This window comes from Rhinolophus ferrumequinum, chromosome 15, assembly GCF_004115265.2.
Source record: "Rhinolophus ferrumequinum isolate MPI-CBG mRhiFer1 chromosome 15, mRhiFer1_v1.p, whole genome shotgun sequence".
Classification (NCBI taxonomy): domain Eukaryota; kingdom Metazoa; phylum Chordata; class Mammalia; order Chiroptera; family Rhinolophidae; genus Rhinolophus; species Rhinolophus ferrumequinum.
Genome location: NC_046298.1, coordinates 29,986,413 through 30,003,957, shown reverse-complemented (window position 1 = coordinate 30,003,957; position 17,545 = coordinate 29,986,413). Strand labels below are relative to the sequence as shown.

General features: G+C 45.7%; 1 protein-coding gene across 1 annotated transcript in view; it reads left to right on the top strand.

The window, feature by feature from the left end:
- Nucleotides 1-11,028: 11,028 nt before the first annotated feature.
- COTL1 (coactosin like F-actin binding protein 1) overlaps nucleotides 11,029-17,545 on the top strand; it is a 40,424-nt gene continuing 33,907 nt past the window's right edge. Inside the window, exons 1-2 of the mRNA XM_033129099.1 lie at nucleotides 11,029-11,329; nucleotides 11,586-11,668. Of these exons, the coding sequence (XP_032984990.1) occupies nucleotides 11,253-11,329; nucleotides 11,586-11,668 (160 nt within the window). The 5' untranslated portion in view covers nucleotides 11,029-11,252. The remainder of the gene's footprint in view (nucleotides 11,330-11,585; nucleotides 11,669-17,545) is intronic.

Sequence of the window (17,545 nt, the reverse complement as noted above, 5' to 3'; positions counted from 1 at the left end):
ATGACTAAATAAAATGAGCGAATGCAAAAAAAAGCACCTCTAACTTCTCATGTCTAATTTTAATTTTTAAGCCCTTATTTTTTAAGATGCTCTCTTGACCAACTTCCATTTAATTGACTCACTAAATTAACAGACTTGTCCCATTTCTTATGTGCAACACACTATCATGCGGAACTTTCCACCAATATATTTCTTCCCCGACAAGTTGTGTTTGCTCCCAAACTTGTGGATGGCAGTTGTGTTTTTTTATTGCCATTAATTGATTTCATGAAGTGTTACAGAAATTGTGGGAACATGAGGATAAAAAGAAGAAATATTGTTTCTATGAAAACTAAGATAAAACTTGAGAAGACTTGAAGTGTGTGACTAAGGAAATTGAAATTGAATTTGCTGGGGAAACTAGGGGAGGCTTGGTGGAAGGGACTTCTGACCCCCAGGTGGAGGGAATGATTCTGCTCATAGGTTGCTTTTGGGTCTCCAGCCACTGTCAAAAAGAGGAAATGGGAAATTCTTGTAAATGTCTATGTGAGAAGAATGACTATTTCAGCCTATTTCAGCCACTTGTGATCATAGAGAAAATGTACACTCATATACTTTAGGTCAAGTAAATGACATATGGCATGGATGAATTTAAGGTGACTCCCTGTGATAACTGATTTCTTAGAGTCACAATCACAATTGATTGACCAAGGTCCTGATTTTATAGGATAAGAAAGCTTCTTCATCTTTCTGAAGTTTTCTATCTGTCTCCTCTTTTCTTCCTAGTCTTCCAGTTTCTTTTTCTCTGCTATTTTTTTCTTCCCTTTTCGCTGTCTATTAAATATCCAAATATGGAACTGATTTTTAAATTTATTTAATATTTAGTTTTTAATTCGTTGTATTTATTGAATTAAATGGAGTATTCTCTGTTAATTAACTTAAACAATACTTCTTTACCCACTGCATGCTGCTGTTATGGGTCACTGAAAGCCAAAGAGATGTTTACTTTAACAAATACTGCAGACAATTGTGGCTTTTTATTTGCATATATTGTTCACAATAATTTCTTCCTCTCTGAGGTCCTATAATAGTTTCCCTTCCCTGGCATGAAATAAATGTCTCAGGGAAAATCTTATATGAACCCGAATGTGTATCTTAAATGCTCTAGGGACAATTGCTGTTTAAAGGATTTCTGTGGTGGATTTTTTTGGGGTGGGGGTTGTTGATAGTAAAACCAAGAACCAAGATTTTCATATATTGTGTTTGCTTAAAGTCAGGCAGATCTACAAATGCGTTCTTGTCTGTGAAGAATTTACATCTTGTTCAGGGGAAATAAGACAGTTTTTTTTGTTGTTGTTGTTGTTTGTTTGTTTGTTTTATTGGGGGAGGGGAACAGGACTTTATTGGGGAACAGTGTGTACTTCCAGGACTTTTTTCCAAGTCGTTGTTGTCCTTTCAATCTTAGTTGTGGAGGGTGCCATTCAGCTTCAAGTTGTTGTCCTTTCAGTCTTAGTTGTGGAGAGCGCAGCTCAGCTCCAGGTCCAGTTGCGGTTGCAAGTTGCAGGGGGCACAGCCCACCATCCCTTGCGGGAGTTGAACCGGCAACCTTGTGGTTGAGAGGATGCACTCCAACCAACTGAGCCATCCGGGAGCTCAGTGGCAGCTCAGCTCAAGGTGCCGTGTTCAATCTTAGTTGCCGGGGGCGGAGCCCACCATCCCTTGTGGGACTCGAAGAATTGAACCGGCAACCTTGTGGCTGAGAGCCCACTGGCCCATGTGGGAATCCAACTGGCAGCCTTCGGAGTTAGGAGCACGAAGCTCCAACTGCCTGAGCCACCGGGCCGGCCCCAATAAGACAGTTTTTATAAAGCAAGTTGAAAAGGTTAGCTGACGATACAAGATCCTCTGTGTTACTGAAACTTCTTTGACATGCCAAAAGTAGAAACTAGTTCACAATAGCAAAAGACACTAGATCAAGAATTAACTCCCATGATTCCTTTGCTGTGACAGGGAACTCACTACCTCATAGAGGAACCCATTCCGACTCCGTTGGAAATAACTTCTGTATATTGACTCCAACTCTGCCTTCCTGTAACTGGTTTTATCTGCTCCTGGGAGGTTCACATAAGAGACTAGCATGGGCTGCAAGAGAGAGCCCCTCCCAAATGGAAAGGCCATTCTCCTGTTCTTCTCTCCTCCAGGACAAATTCCATCTGTGGCTTCTCGTCCCCTCCCAGTCCTGAGCACTGCCCTCGATTGGCTGGGGTCCTCCTTTCAGAACCATCTCCACATCAGAACACAATTCTCAAAGTGTGGTCTGACCAGCTCACGGTAGAGCTTTTTCTTTTTCTTTTCCTTTTTCTTTCCTTGGTTCTGCGCATTAGTGTTACTTGGAAGCCATTAGATCTGTTCTTCCTTCTTGCCTTCCTCTGTTCTGAACCACTGTCGGGTAGGAGTGGAGTGAGGGGAGGGTCTACCCCTGGAGGCTACATTCCTTAGGCTCCCTGGTCAGTGCCTTCCCACTGAGTCTGGCCAATGGGAGACACTGGTAAGAAATTGGAGGGTGGGAGAGAAAAAAAAAGGCCAGGGTGTTTCTGCCCTCTCTGTATATATCTCCAGCACCCACACCTCCTTTACACTCCAGCTTCCCCTGGCTGACCCCCGCCCCAGGACTCCAGTATGCCCTCCTCTTCTGTTCCTCCAGCCCAGGGCTGGTCACCAGTCTATGTTCTTTGGCTAATATCTGGGTGTTTCACCAACCTGCTCGACTTCTCAGCTTGCCCGTCTCTGGTGCAGCCAATACCCTGCATTCAATTCTTCCTGTTTATATACTTGACTAAATACATATACTTACATAGTTTCTGTTGTCCAGTGGATTCTAGCCCAGTGTTTGTTCTACTTCTAATACTGTAGTTTAAGATTGCATACAGATTTGCAGGGGTGGCTGGCACTTGAAATACCAGCTGCTGTTATATCCTTTTACATTCATTTTCCACATGTGATCCCACCATTGTACCCATTTCATGGAAGAGGAAAACGAGGGTCAGGCAGGGTGTGGCAGAGCCAGGATTTGGGTAATCTGCTGTCCAAATCCTTAAATATCAGACCACACTGCCCTACTCAGCAACCTGGACCCACATGCCCTTACTCACTGGCAGCTAAACTCCAGGTTACATTAGCCCTTTCAGTGTCTTCCAGCTGGATTTCTAGAACCTAAATGGAATTCTCTCTGAGTGATTCACAATTCCTGAGACAGACCATTCGGGAGCTCTGTTTTATACTCCCTCAGTCAGTGGCTCAGCATTTTCATTTTCCAAACGTTCCTGGGAGCCTCTTTTCAGAGATTTGACCATCGGTGAGCTCAGCACCGATTCTATAAATATCGCTTTCTATAAATATCCATTCCATGTAAGGCACCTGCTTCAGAGTGACAACCACCTTGCTGAGAACAGCAAGTTTCAGGGTTATGTTTTATTCCCATCTCTAATTACAGCTGAGGTGGGATGTCTTTCTTTTCAATTTGTAGCCTGAAGGCAAATGTGGAAACCAGGGCACTGACCTTAAACATGTTGTAAGGTTTTTGCAATGAAAGAAATGAAGTCCATGAAACAAACATGATGGTCTTAAAAAGTCAGTACTGATTTTACTCATTGTCTCAGAACACATGTAGCTGAGCTATGCTGAACCAATGTCGTGGTCTCCGAACGCTGCTTCTACGTGGGGAGGCTCAGAGCCCTGAGGTCAGACTGCCTGGGTTCCGATAGTATCTCTGCAACATTCTAACTATGCGACCTTGGGAGATGGCTTCACCCCTGGGGGTCTCAATTCCCTCATCCATGTCAGAGGTGGGTGTGGTTAGTGACGGTGTCTCTCCTTGGGTTGATGTGAGAGTTCCCTGGAAAATAGTGGTAAAGCACTTAGCACAGTGCTGGGCAAATATTATAGAACACGATACACAGGAAGACATTACTATTACTAATACTGCATAATCTAGTTACTACAAAATGTATATGACATTAATTACTATTACTAATAATATATAACATTTTCATGCACCCATCTATGTTATATAGCATGCTCACCTGACCTGGTGTGGGACTCAAAAGAGACAATAAGATGAGGGAGCTTAGGGCCTCACACACTCACTAGTCTCTGTCCATTGTCCATTTCCCGGGTCACTCGCAGATTGAAATATTTATTTCTGTATTGTCTTATGCCTGCTCCCCACTCGCTGGCCCCCCCACTTCTCCCCTGCCTAATATGACAGGGGGGGTCCTAGCTTGTGCAAAACTGATCATTTCCCCCTTTCCTAACACATTGTCTCTCCTCCCTTTCTGGAAAGTCCAACTCCATCTACTTTGAGGCTACTTTTCCGTTGTGTGCTAGTGATCCGTGGGCTCTGTCATAGACCTTCTTCCTCCACCTCAGCATCCTCCCTGGGCCATCTCAAACACCCCTGGCCTGGTCACCACCCATAGACCATGGCTTCCAGATCTGCATCTCCTCAACATCCCCACTTTGATGACCCACGAGCAGCTCAAGTGCCACCTGTGCCAAACTGGACTCATCTCCACCACCCACTCAGATGCTCAGTCCCCAAACCCAGACGACTTCCTTTACTCTTTTTTGAAATTTCTTTACACGTTTATGGAAGTGTACAGTTCAGTGATTTTTCTTATTTTTCTGAAGTTGTTCAACCACTCTCACTATCTTATTCCGGGACATCTTCATCAACACCCAAAAGAAACCCCAGACTTATTATTAGTTTCTCTCCATTCCTTCCTCCCCCCAGCTCCCAGCAGCCTCTGATCTACTTTCTGTCCCAATGGATTTGCTCATCTGGACTTTTCATATAAATGGAATCCTACACGATATGGTCTTTTGCAACTGGCTTCTTTAACTTAGTGCATGGTGTTTTCGTGGTTCATCCATGTTGTAGAATGAATCAGTACCTCAGTCCTTTTTATGGCTGAATAATATAATATTCCATTGTATGGATAGACCACATTTTGTTTCTCCATCATCAGTTGATGGACATTTAGGTTTTCACTTTTGGTGATTATGAATAATACTGCTATGAACATTCACATGCAAATTTTTCTGTAGATGTATGCTCTACTTTTCTTGTGTATATTTATAAGATTGGAATTGCTGGGTCATATGATAACTTTACACTTAACGTTTTGAGGAATTGCCAAAGTGTTTTCCAAAGCAGAAAATATTTTACATTCCCACCAGCCGTATATGAGGATTCCAATTTCTCTGCATCTTCACCAACACTTGCTATTTTCAGTCTTTTTAATTTTACCTATCGTAGTGGGTGTGAAGTGATCTCTCACTGTGGTTTTGAGTTGCATTTTCCTGATGACTAGTCTCGTTGAGCATCTTTTCATGTACTTATTGGCCATTTGTATATCTTCCTTGGAAAACTGTCTATTCAAGTCCTTTGCCTATTTTTTAATTGTGTTACTTGTCTTTTTATTGTTGAGTTGTAAGTGTTGTTTGGATCTGGGATACTAGATCCATATCAGATATGTGATTTGTACATATTTTCTCTCCCATTCTGTGTGTTGTCTTTTTATTGTCTTGATGGTGCTCAGTACATCACAAAAATGTTCAATTTTGCTGAAGTCCAATTTATCTAATTTTTTTCTTCTGTCACTTCTGTTATTTGTGTCTTATCTAAGAAATAATTGCTTAATCCAAGGCTATGAAGATTTATGTCTATGTTTTCTTCTAAGAATAGCTTTTATGTTTATATCTGTGGTCCATTTTGAGTTAATTTTTGTATATGGTGTGAGGTAGGGGTCCAACTTCATTCTTGTGCTTGTGCTATGCAGTTTTCCAGCACCATGTGTTGAAAGGACTATTTTTTCCCTGTGGAATTATGGTGGCACCCTTGTCAAACACCAGTTGACTATAAATGTAAGTTTATCTCTGGACTCTCAATTGTAGTCCATTGATCTATATGTCTATCTTTATGCAAGTATCACCTCCTTTGACTCTTCTCTCTCTCTCACCCTACATCCATCCATTCAACCACAATGAACTATGTATTCGTCAGGAACTGGTGCTGTGCTTGGAGTTGGGCATACAACTGTGAGCGAGATAGACACTGTCCCTACCCTCATGGACCTGACATTCTTATGGGAGTGGAGGTAATATACAAGTAAAGAGATAAATGGAAAAGGTGACTTCAGGTAGTGATGAGTGCTATGGAAAACAAAAGAACGTTATGTGATAGAGCGTGACCAGTGGAGGTTCCAGAAGGGACTACTTCATGTTGGAGGTCAAGGAAGGCTTCTCGGAGGGGGAACCGTTGCGGTCTGAATGGGAAGTCAGCCATGAAGAATTTGGGGTAAGGTGTGCCAAGCAGAAGGGCAGAATTTGCCTGAAGATGAAACTGATGCACAATAGAGCGCAAAATGGAAACATACAGAAGCTAGAGGCAAAATTCTGACGAAGCATGCCTGAATTCCACTTAGCTCCGGGCTTTTCAGTCCCTGGGCCATCACTTTCCCTCCAACCTTGTTTAAGTCTGTTTGAATTGAGCGTTCTATTGTTAACAACTTGTAGTATCCACATTCAATTAAGTACTTGTCTCCCTCACTAGAGTGTAAGACTCAGGAGGGCAGGGAGAGTATCTGTCTCCTTCAAATTTGCAGCCAGGCAGCACTTATATGTAATATTTGTATTGCCCAAGTTTAAGAATCAAGAGATTTCAAAGAGATCCAGATGGTTTGCATTTCTTAGGCAATTGGAAGACTTGACACTTTCATGCTAACATTCCTTCCTGGCAGCTAGGGTGGAGCTGAGAACCAGCAGCCCCCTTTCGATGTCAGTTCTCAAGATGAAACTGACCCCCAGCGGAGGGCAGACCAGAGAGGATCACCTCCAGAAAAAGTTTTCTTGCCGGCCGCGTTCTTGGCTCATTTACAGTACGTGTCTGCCCCCTGCAGGCAAGTGAGTTTCTGAGCCCAGTGGACACATAATAGGCTCAGCGCCAGACATGAATGAATGAATGAATTTACACCATTCCCCCAGTTCTCAACACAGTGCCTAGCATATGGTGTCAAATATTTTTATTTCTCTTCTAAAGAAACACGAATTGAATTAGATTGCTTTTTTATATTATGTGGATCTCAATTTAAACAAATATTTACACATAATATTTATTTCTGGTGTGTAGTTTATTTTTCCACCTTAGGTAGACAAGTTGACTTCACTGTGCTCAAATTCAGAGTTCTCTTTAAAACTAACCCTTTACATTTTCAGTCCAGCAGAGGGAGACAGTAACAATGAATAGAAGGAGAGCAGGTAGGTGCAGGTGGAATATTTTCAAGGTCTTCCTCCAATTAATCTTGGAGGAAACTTGGAGTCAAATTCAGGATGAGAGCCACTTGTTTTGTTTATTTGTTACTTAATATTCTCAATAGGCAATGCATTGATATAGTTAAAAATATGAAATAAAATAAAATAAAATAAAATGAAATGGTATATGGCGAAATCCCTCTCCCACCCCTCTCTCCCTTGTGCCTGGCTTCCTACCTATTCTCCCCTATAGGTGCAACCGTTATTTTTTTCTTGTGTGCTCCTCCAGAGGTCTTTATGCAAATATAAACAAACATAAATATCTATTTACACCTTCCTGCACTTTATTCAAAAGGCAGCGATACCAAAATTTGTTCTGAATATACTGCTCTGTACCTTGCTTTTCTTTGTTCACAATGTATCTTGTAGAACTTTCCATTTCAGTACATAGAGAGAAGTCTCTCTCTCTCTCTCTCTCTCTCTCTCTCTCTCTCTCTCTCTCTCTCTCTCTCTCTCTCTCTCAGCTGCATGGTTCTCCATAACCTTCTACTACTAGAAAAAACCTCAATGAATAACATTGGATATATTTTGCACACACACGAGTGCATCTATAGCAGTGGCTGTCAGCCTCAGCTGCACATGAAAATCACCTTGGGGGGAGGATGCTTTACAAATCCCAACACCTAGGCCACACCTCAGATCAATTATATCAGAATCTCTGAGTGAGGGACCAGGGCAACCTGGTGATTCCAGTATCCAGCAGGGCTTCACTAACCTTCTAGGGGAAATTGATGGGTCAAGAGCATAAAGGTTTGTAAGTTTCCTAGCTATTTCCAAATGGCTTCAAGAGAGGGTGGTGCCAACTTGCACTTCCAGATGCAATGTATAAGAGGGCCTGGGTCATCAGAATCTCACCAACTAAGCAGGCTTGTCAAACTTTGATTTTTGCCAACCTAATTTTTTTTAAAGGTATCTCAACTCTGCGTTAACTTGCATTTCTTTTATTACAGGTTGAGATTGAGCATCTTTTCATATGTCTAAGAGCCATTTGAGGGCCGGCCCTGTGGCTCAGGCGGTTGGAGCTCCATGCTCCTAACACGGAAGGCTGCTGGTTCGATTCCCACATGGGCCAGTGGGCTCTCAACCATAAGGTTGCTGGTTCGACTCCCGCAAGGGATGGTGGGCTGCGCCCCCTGCAACTAACAAGGGCAACTGGACCTGGAGCTGAGCTGCATCCTCCACAACTAGGATTGAAAGGGCAACAACTTGACTTGGAAAAAGTCCTGGAAGTATACAATGTTCCCCAATAAAGTCCTGTTTCCCTTCCCCAATGAAATCTTACAAAAAAAAAAAAAAAAAAAAGCCATTTGATCTGTTTGGTTATATCTATTGCCCATTTTTCTTTTTGTTTTTTAGGTTGGCTTCTCTATATGTCAGCAAGATTAATTCTTTGTGATTTGAGTTGCAAATACTTTTCACTGCTTTGTCTTTTGTTGTTATACTTTGCATGAAGCAATATATTTTGTTGTTGTTGAAGACTTTTTAAATATTTGAATATATTTATATTTTGTTATGGCTTCTGGATGTTGACCATGGTTTGAAAGATTTTTCCAATTCCAGACTTATAAAGGAAGTTTCCCATGTTTTCTTTTGGAACGTCTGTGGTTTCCATTTACATTTAATTCTTTGATCCTTTTAGAATTTACCCTGATTAACGACGTGATATACAGATCTAGTTTTGTTTGTTTTTCTTTCCAACAGCCAATTGTCCCATTACCTTTAACAGGGGATAAGGTAGGGACTGATTTGGGCTGCATCAAATCAGAACTTCTTTGTTTTTGTCTTTTTATTTATAGTGTGTGGCTTCAGAAGGAGTCACCCTGAGACGTGCCTCTATGGTATGTAGATTGTTTTGAGCTAAAGAGAACTTGAGCTTCAGGCTTGAGAGAAACTTCTGCCCCTCCCTGAATTACCTAGAAGAACTTGAATTAAGGGCCTTGCCCTTCATAAGCGATTATCAGAGAAACCACTTTTGACCTATCTGTAGGGCAGGACAAACTTCTATTTTACTAAGCATCTGCTCTTATCATCCTGCAATGACCCTTTGAAACTCCGAAGACACCTTACCTCATCCCCAGCTCAGAATGTATTATACATCCATGTTCCCTTTCTGTCTCTGAACTTCTAGTGCATGTGGGGTCTCTGTATGTATGCGAGGTTCCCATACATATGTATGTATTAAATTTGGTTATTTTCTCTTGCTAATCTGTCTCATGTCTATTTGATTATTAGACCAGCCAGAAGAACCTTGAGGGTACAGGAAAGTTTATTCCTCCTCTATAGTAGCAACACCTGCTCCTACTTTCCTGGAAATATGGTTCCATCCACCCATTGATTGATTTATTGATTGACTTTTTTGTTTACCACTGAGAATTGTATTATTACTTGGACGTCCTCCCTGACCTTTTGGGTTTCTATTTAGGATTTATTTTAAATACTTAATAACCAAGAGCAATGACCTTTTATTGAATATCTAATATATTTGTTTGCACATATCATTTCAATTAAACCATAAACCAAACTTACGTCAGTACTCGTATTATTCCATTCCAGGAAAGTAATCTCAGAGTTTTTTAATCTTACCCAAGGGCCCACAGTTAGAAAGCAGCAGCGCTGCATGCAATTCAAGAGGCTGGTCTCCAGGGTCTGGCCCTTTTACCTGCCTTGACACTGCAACTGGTCTTCGTGGAATGACAGGATGAGGGAATGAATGAGTGAGTCAGGGAGGAAATGAAGACAGAATGAGTCAGCTCTTGCACTCAGAGGAACTAAAAAGGGGGAGATACCTGAATGCAAATAACCGGAACACAAAGTAAACAGTGATCCCACCAGCATTTTGGAAGCAGTCCACTTTCTATCACCTATTTAAAATGCTTAATTTCTTCCAATTCCTCCCCACCTAGAAACCTTGGAACCAAACACTGAGGTGGGGGCAGTCTCCTCTGGTTTGATGCATTAAGTCACCCACTTGGAGGTCCCCTTTGGAGCTGTGGAGCTCTGCCGCCCTGAAAGTTATGGGGGGTATGGTGAGGGAGGAGAAAGGAGGGGGAATAAGCAGAGAGATGCAAGGTGGGGGAGGGAAGGAGAAGAGAAAGGAAGGGAAGGGGAAAGGAGGAGAGGGAGAAAGAGCTTGAGGAAGAGGGAGGAGGAAAAAAGAGTTGGGGTGGGGATAAGGAAGAGAGGCAACGAGGAGGGGGAAGGAGGAAGGGAGGTAGGCGGTTGGAAAGAGAGGGAGGGAATAGATGGGGGAAGGGGTTAGGGAAGTGGGAGGAGCAAGTAGGGGAAAGGAGGGGGAGGGAACCGGAGGAAGAAACAAGGAGGGGGAGGAAGGAGAGAAAGTAGAGAAAGGGGAGGGAGAGGTGAAAGATGGGTTGGGGAAGAGGAAATGGGGGGGACAAGGAGTTAGGAGAGTGGAAGAATGAGGAGGGTGTTGGGAGGAGAACAGGGGGAGGAGGAGGGAGAAGAGGAGGAAGGAGGAGGGAGAGGGAGGAGGAAAAAGCCCCTTCTTCAGCTCCCGCTGCGCAGTTGCGCAACCCGCCCGGGCTGAGATTGGCAGGCAGCGAGTAAAGAGGCCACGCCCCTGAAACCCAGCGACCAATGACGAGGGGGGGCGGGGGCGGCCGCGGCCTGGGCGGCCAATGACTGGAGGGGGCCTGGGAGGGCGGCCGGGGTGCGGGGCGGGGCGGCGCGGCCGTGGTCCAGGCGCGAGCTCGGTGCACACTCGCAGCCACCGCCGCGCTTGGAGCTGGGATCTTGCAGCCCAGCGTCGCTGTCGCCGCTGCAGTCGCTAGCTGCCGTCGCCCGCCCGCCTTCGGCGCGTCCCTGCTGCTCTCGGATCTCTGCGGCCGGTACGGGAAACGCTCGGTCGCTCTGGGCAGTGTCCCCACTGCGGCCCCGCGGCGATGGCCACCAAGATTGACAAAGAAGCTTGCCGGGAGGCGTACAACCTGGTGCGCGACGACGGTTCGGCCGTCATCTGGTGAGGAACTTTATATTGCTCTCCAGGCCCTGCTCCCCGAGCTCGCGAGGGGCCTGGTGCACTGAGCCGTCTTCCAGACGGGACGGATTAAGGGTCATCCCGTGCTGTCTTCCGCAGCCTTAACCCAGGACAGAGTGGAAAGCCAGCGCTGGCTTCTGCCCAGCCAGAGCATCTTTTAGATTGTCCTGCTGGAAGCTGGGCACCGTGCAGCTACCAACGCTGATGTGTGTGTGTTTTTTCTTCTCCCAATCCAAAGGGTGACTTTTAAATATGATGGCTCCACCATCGTCCCCGGTGAGCAGGGAGCGGAATATCAGGACTTCATCCAACAGTGCACAGGTAGGAGGAGACGAGCCTTTTGGGGGGGAATTCCTGATTTTGGGGGACATTATTAACGTCTGGGGAGAGGAGTGGCAGAGGCCAAACTGAGAGGAGTGGCAGTGGCCACTCGGAATCTCTGGTGCTGGGGGAACAAGATTTGAGCGTTTTAAAGCCTCAGAAAGCCTTCTCCCCTCTAGATATCCAGAGCAACCAGAGGTGACCGACCACCTGGCTTTTTTGCTCCACAGTACTCTCTTCAGGTGGGACAGCTCCTTTGCCCCCTTCGGGTCATTGGTTTTCCACAGACAACTTATGTGGTTCCAAACTCCAGTGTGCAGCCCTCCCACCTTTCCCTTTGATCGTCAGTGAGCCAAAATAAAAACAATCCTGGAGCTTATTGCAAGAGAAACAAACTGTCAGCTGCACCCTCCTTTCAACCTCAATCATTGTCAGCATGCTGGTTATATGTATGTTTTTTATTTGAAGAATATAGAGGTAGTTATGAAAGGATACACCCCATATGATTCTATTTATATGAAATTGTAGAAAAGGCAAAACTAATCTGTGGTGTGAAAAGTCACCATCGTGGTCACATTTCAGGATAGATAGCTACTGACTGGGAGAGCGGCCCTAGGAAGGCTTGGGGGGATGGGGCGTTGGAAATGTCTCCTATTTCCATCTGAGGGGTGTTACAGAGGTGTGTACATATGTAAGAAATCATTAAGCAAATACTAAGATTTGTAAACTTTGTGCACTTCCTTGGTGTATTTTGAACCATTAAAAGGAAAGGACACGTGATGTGTATAACCATAAGCCCCTCAACAGAGGCGAAGGCTCAGACTCCTTGGTAATAGAACCCTTTCAAGTTGAGATTGGAGAGTGGCCTCTCTCCTGGCCTCTGGTCTCTAGCTTGGAAACAGATATATTCAGACAAAGGCAGTGCAGCATGGAGGTTAGGGTGGAGGCTCTGAGCCAGCAAGGTAGGTGGTTTTGAATCCCAGAGTGGCTACTTCCGAGCTGTGGGGTTTGGGGCAAGTTAACATGGGGGAGGGAGGAAGGGGGCCCTTGGTTTCCTCACCTGTAATCTTGGGTGGCTGTTGTAAAGATAAGCGAGTTAATGTGTGTCAGATTCCTAGGACTGCCCTTATAGACTACATGGTCCTTTGTGAAATAAATAAAAAATACAAAATTATGCCAAGAATCATGTGACTGCTCCTTTCATAACTGCTTCCTTAATCAAATGATATGTTGCATTTAGTCTAATTCAAAGACTATTTATGAAGTGTCTTCTATGAGCTGGGTGGTTGGTACTAGGGTTTTGTTTTCTTTAATGTTCTTCCAACTAAAATGTCTCTCTGAGAGCTGCCTCTAGGCATGCATGCATTGCTTTTGTAAAGAATTGGTTTAAAATATCAGACATGTAAAGTACTAGAACAACTCACATATCTCAAGCTGCACAAAGCCTCTTGTGGAGAGTTGGTGGGGTCAGGATTTGAACCAACGCCCCTGACTTAAGAGCCGTCTCGACCATCGTTATCCTTCCACTACCATGGTGAATGCTTTTGCGAGTGGAATAAGTGTACTCTTGACTTTCCCCTGATGTGGTGTACAACTAGAAGATTCAGCAGTATTTTTTGCCTTGTAGGCTCTGAGGCGTTGTCTCATAGGCCAGCTTGCCTCCTCCCTGAACTTGGGGACAGTAAACTAGCAGTTTTTTTCCTCCTCCTGACCGTCCATCACTTACTCCCCATCAGACTGGGTTCCGCCTCTGGAGCTATTGTTCTCTCCACCAAGTAGGAGAAGGTGACCCAGGGAAGAAAGAGCATCCTGTCAATACATTCCGAACAGATGCTCCTGGCCATTGGGCCTGCTAAGCTGGAAGGGCTTGCTAGGGTCAGAGAACACTTCCTTCCTCTGTTGGGCTTTGTGGTTTTTTTACTCTGACCCTTCCCCCAATGACAGCGATGGGAGTGGAGCGTGCCTGGCCTGGTGGGGGAACTAAAAATGCTTTCCCTGCTGCTTGTTGGTCTTATGAATGGGCTGTGGAATCTGAAGGCTCTGTCTGCTTTGGCTGGAAGTCTGTCTGCCTTCCTTCCCTAGCCATCTGTTGGACAAACGTATAGGCCGGTTAAGGGTGCCATGTCTGCTCTTGTTCCTCTCAGAAAAGCTGTTCCTTCCCACTGCTGTGTCCTTATAACCCAGTGACAAAGGAATCAGAACACCAACTAGTGACTTTTGATATATTTGTCCCTGCACTTGACATGCCTTATCTCTGTTACTGAGATTGTTCCCCTTCTACAGATGCGTAAACCAAGGTCCAGAGAAGTTAAATGACTTGTCCGAGATCACACAGCTAGGACACTGCAGAGCTGGGACTTGAAACCAGGCAGGCTGGCTCCGAGGCCAATGTTCTTGGCCTTTTTGCTTTAAGGGAGTGGTTTAGAATCTCATCTCCAAGCCATGAGGCTTTAGTTGGTACAGTAGGGGCTTTAGTTGGGGCTTGTGGGGTTGTTTGCAGCTTACAAAGGACATGTTTGCCCACTCAGGTGATGCAGGGAGCGCTTTGTGGCCCTAATTGCCAGCCATGTGTCCTGACAAGCCTGAGGGTCCCCTCTAGCACAGGTTTCCTGTTTCCAAACATCTTCTCACAAGGTGCACAGAGGACTTGGGAGTCTGAAAACCACAGCTGGTCTCTGCCTCTCGCTTGGGGGCTGTAGGGATAAGAGTGGGAAGTTGCCTCCTGGGCTCTCTCTCTTCCCTGACAGTCCCTCCTGAGTCATGATCTCTCTGTAACACCCTCTTCCCTGCTCCTCTCCTCTCTGCCTACTGTCTTCCTTCTCTTGTCCTTCCCCAGCATTTTCCAGAAAAGTCTGCCTGTCTAGCCTGCAGCTCTCATCTCTCCTCAGCTCCCAGGCCGGGCTTCTCCTTGTCCACTGCAGCTGTTTTCTGGCAGGTCGCTGATCTAGAAAGTTGCTGGGCCATCATCTTCCCGTTTCTTTCTGCTGGCAGGATTTGGAGCCCTCTGTGGCCCTGAACTGGACTCCTCCGGCCCCTCTTTCTGCGCTAAGCACTCCTGCGCTAACCACCTCTGCTCTTGCTTCTGCCCCATACTTCTGTCCGTGTGGGTGGTCAAAGATCTTTCAGGTGCAGTGGGAGAAGCCCCACGCAGGTTGGCTTAAGCAAAACATCAGTCTGTAGCTTCCATGGTTGGAAAGTCCAGGAGAAGTGCTAGCTGCAGGTCAGGCTGCCCCAACTCAAAGGCCCTCTCCTCCATCTCCTAGCTCTGCCTTTCCCCATTGTCACCCTTCTGGTGGGCAGGAGGGCAGCTTCTCTGGGAGGGGGTGCTACAGATGGCCACCAGCTGCCTCAGCCAGGCCACAGGCACAGCCATCTCAGTGGGGAGAGAGAGAGACCCTTTGCCAATGATTTTGGGTCTCCAGACCGACAGACTCTCCCCTTTGCCTTGCTGGATTCATGTGCCCCTTTTGAACCAATCCCTGGCACTCTGGCTGGCTAGGCCTGGATCAGTGCCCATTGCTGGAGTGGGGGAGAGGCAACCCTACCCAAACCAGGAGATCAAGTGAGGGAGGGTCCCTTCCTAAGGGAAAAGTGTGTGTGTGTGGGGGTGGTGGTGGTGGTGGGTGGGTGCTACTTCTAGAAGATAGGCAAACTAAAAACAGGTCCATTGCCTCTCAGCTGCCACCCCCTTATTTCCACAGTCTTTTAGGCCTTTTTGTCTTATATCAAGTCTACCCCCCACCACTGGAGTAATTTCCTAACGCACATCTCTCATCAGCTCCTCGGCTCATGAACCTTCTATGACACCCCTCTGCCCGTTGAATGAAGCACAGGCTGTCTGACTGCCATCCCAGTCAACTTGTCTCCACCTACATCTCCTGCCCAATAGCTTCCCGCACCCTTCTTTGTGTCCCTGCAGCCTGACACAGTGTCACACTCTCAGCCTTCGAGACTTTGATTTTGGATGTTCCTTCCGGGTGCAATTCCTCTTCCCTGTCTCAGCCCATGTAGGGTGCAGCCTGGTTCCATCCCTTCTTTGTGTCAAAGCCAGGACACTTTGGAATCAGAAAAGCTCTAGATTCACATCCCTACTCTACCTCTCTCTTGTTATGTGGCCTTGGGCAAGGACATCCCTTCCTCTGGGCCTCAGTTTTCTGGTGTGTAAAACGGGGATCCTGACGGTGCCTACCTCTGAGAGTGACTGAGGGGGTGAACAGAAATATTATGTCTAAAATGAGAGCACAGACTCCTGATGCTGTCATTACTGTCACTTTATAGCGTTATTTTTACTCTTATAGCACTTATGATGACATTGTGCTGTCTGTTCTGAAGTCTTCCGTGCATGTCCCAGCTCAGCACACAGTAGGCACTTAACCCCAGGTTAGCCCCTAGTAAGTGCTAGACCCTAGGCTGGCATGCAGTAGGCATCAGGCCCCATGAGGGCATGCATTAGACCTTTGCCCCAGGTCCACATACTGTAGGTGCTCAGTACATGCTAAGAGGTGGTTAGCACAGTGGTTAAAGGTTTGGCCTGGATTAGACAGCCTGGGTTCCAATACTTGCCAGTCATGTGACCTGGAGCACCCCCCTGGTCATCCTTGGTCATCCTTCTGCTATAGTGTCATTAGGAGGAGTAAGGAAGCAAGTCCGTGGTACCTAGCATATAGTAAGTGCTCCATAATGTTAATTACTAAGGTTGTCATCTAATTTGATCAACGAGGAAGTAGAGTATGTGATCTGATAGCACCAGAAAGGTGGGAGGGTGAAGAGGCGATGGGAGGAAACGGGTACTGAGCTGCGCTGGAGGGTCTCTGGTTTCCCTGACAGCCAGGAGGGGAGTCAGGAGGAGCCAGGGCTCAGCTGGCAAAGGCTGCAGGAAAGGAGCCATTTGCCAGACTGACTGGACACATGATCTCTCTGATCGAAGTAGAAAGGGCTTACAGATCACTCATATGTGACCAGGCAGTGGCTTGGACTATAAAATCACATTCTGTTTTTGCACCTTACAAGTAACACACGTTTTTTATAAAATATTCAGAAACCAAGACTAAGAGAAAAGAGAATAAAAAACCAGATATAGTTCAGATATAGTTTTGCCATGCAGAAATATGTTCATTCCTTTGTTCATTCCTTCAATCATTCTCTCTTTCCTTTCTCTCCCCTCCCCTTCCCTCTCGTCCCCTCCTTTTCCCTCCCCTTCCTCCCTCTCTCCCTTCCTTGGGCCTTTGATTTTGGATATTCCCTCCAGGTAGAATTCCTCTTCCCTATCTCAGTCTTTCTAGGACTCAGCCACCCACCCAGCGTAGTTCATTCCCTCCCTCCTGCCCTTTCTTCCCTCCCTCCCTCCCTCCCTTCCTTTCTCCTTTCCTTCCTTCCTTCCTTCTTTCCTCCAATGGACATAAGTGGCTACTCTGCAGGGTACTTTTCTAGGCACTGAGGATAAATATGGAAACAGAGAAGGTCCCTGTCCTCATGGAACTGACGTTTTATTGTCATTGCCCAGCTTTCAAAGTGGCTACATAATGTTCTCTCATATAAATGTAACATTGTTTAACTGTTCCTTTATGGATGGACCCCAAAGGACTCTGTTGCAAGCAGTTTTATTTTGGAAAGCATCCAGGTATCTGGGAATGAATCCAGTTTTCTTTTGGTGCAGATTTTAGAGCTGATCGATTATGAGCATCGATGGTGGAGCCAGGGTGTCTTGCCTTGACTTGTAGCTTTGCTGTGCCATGTGACCTTGGACAAGTCTCCCAGATTCTGTCACCTTGTCTGTGAGATGAGGATCATGATTGAACATAATGCCCAAGATTGTTGTGAGGGACAATTGACATGATACATTTAAAGCTTGTAGGGTAGTGCCTGGTGGTCGTTGCT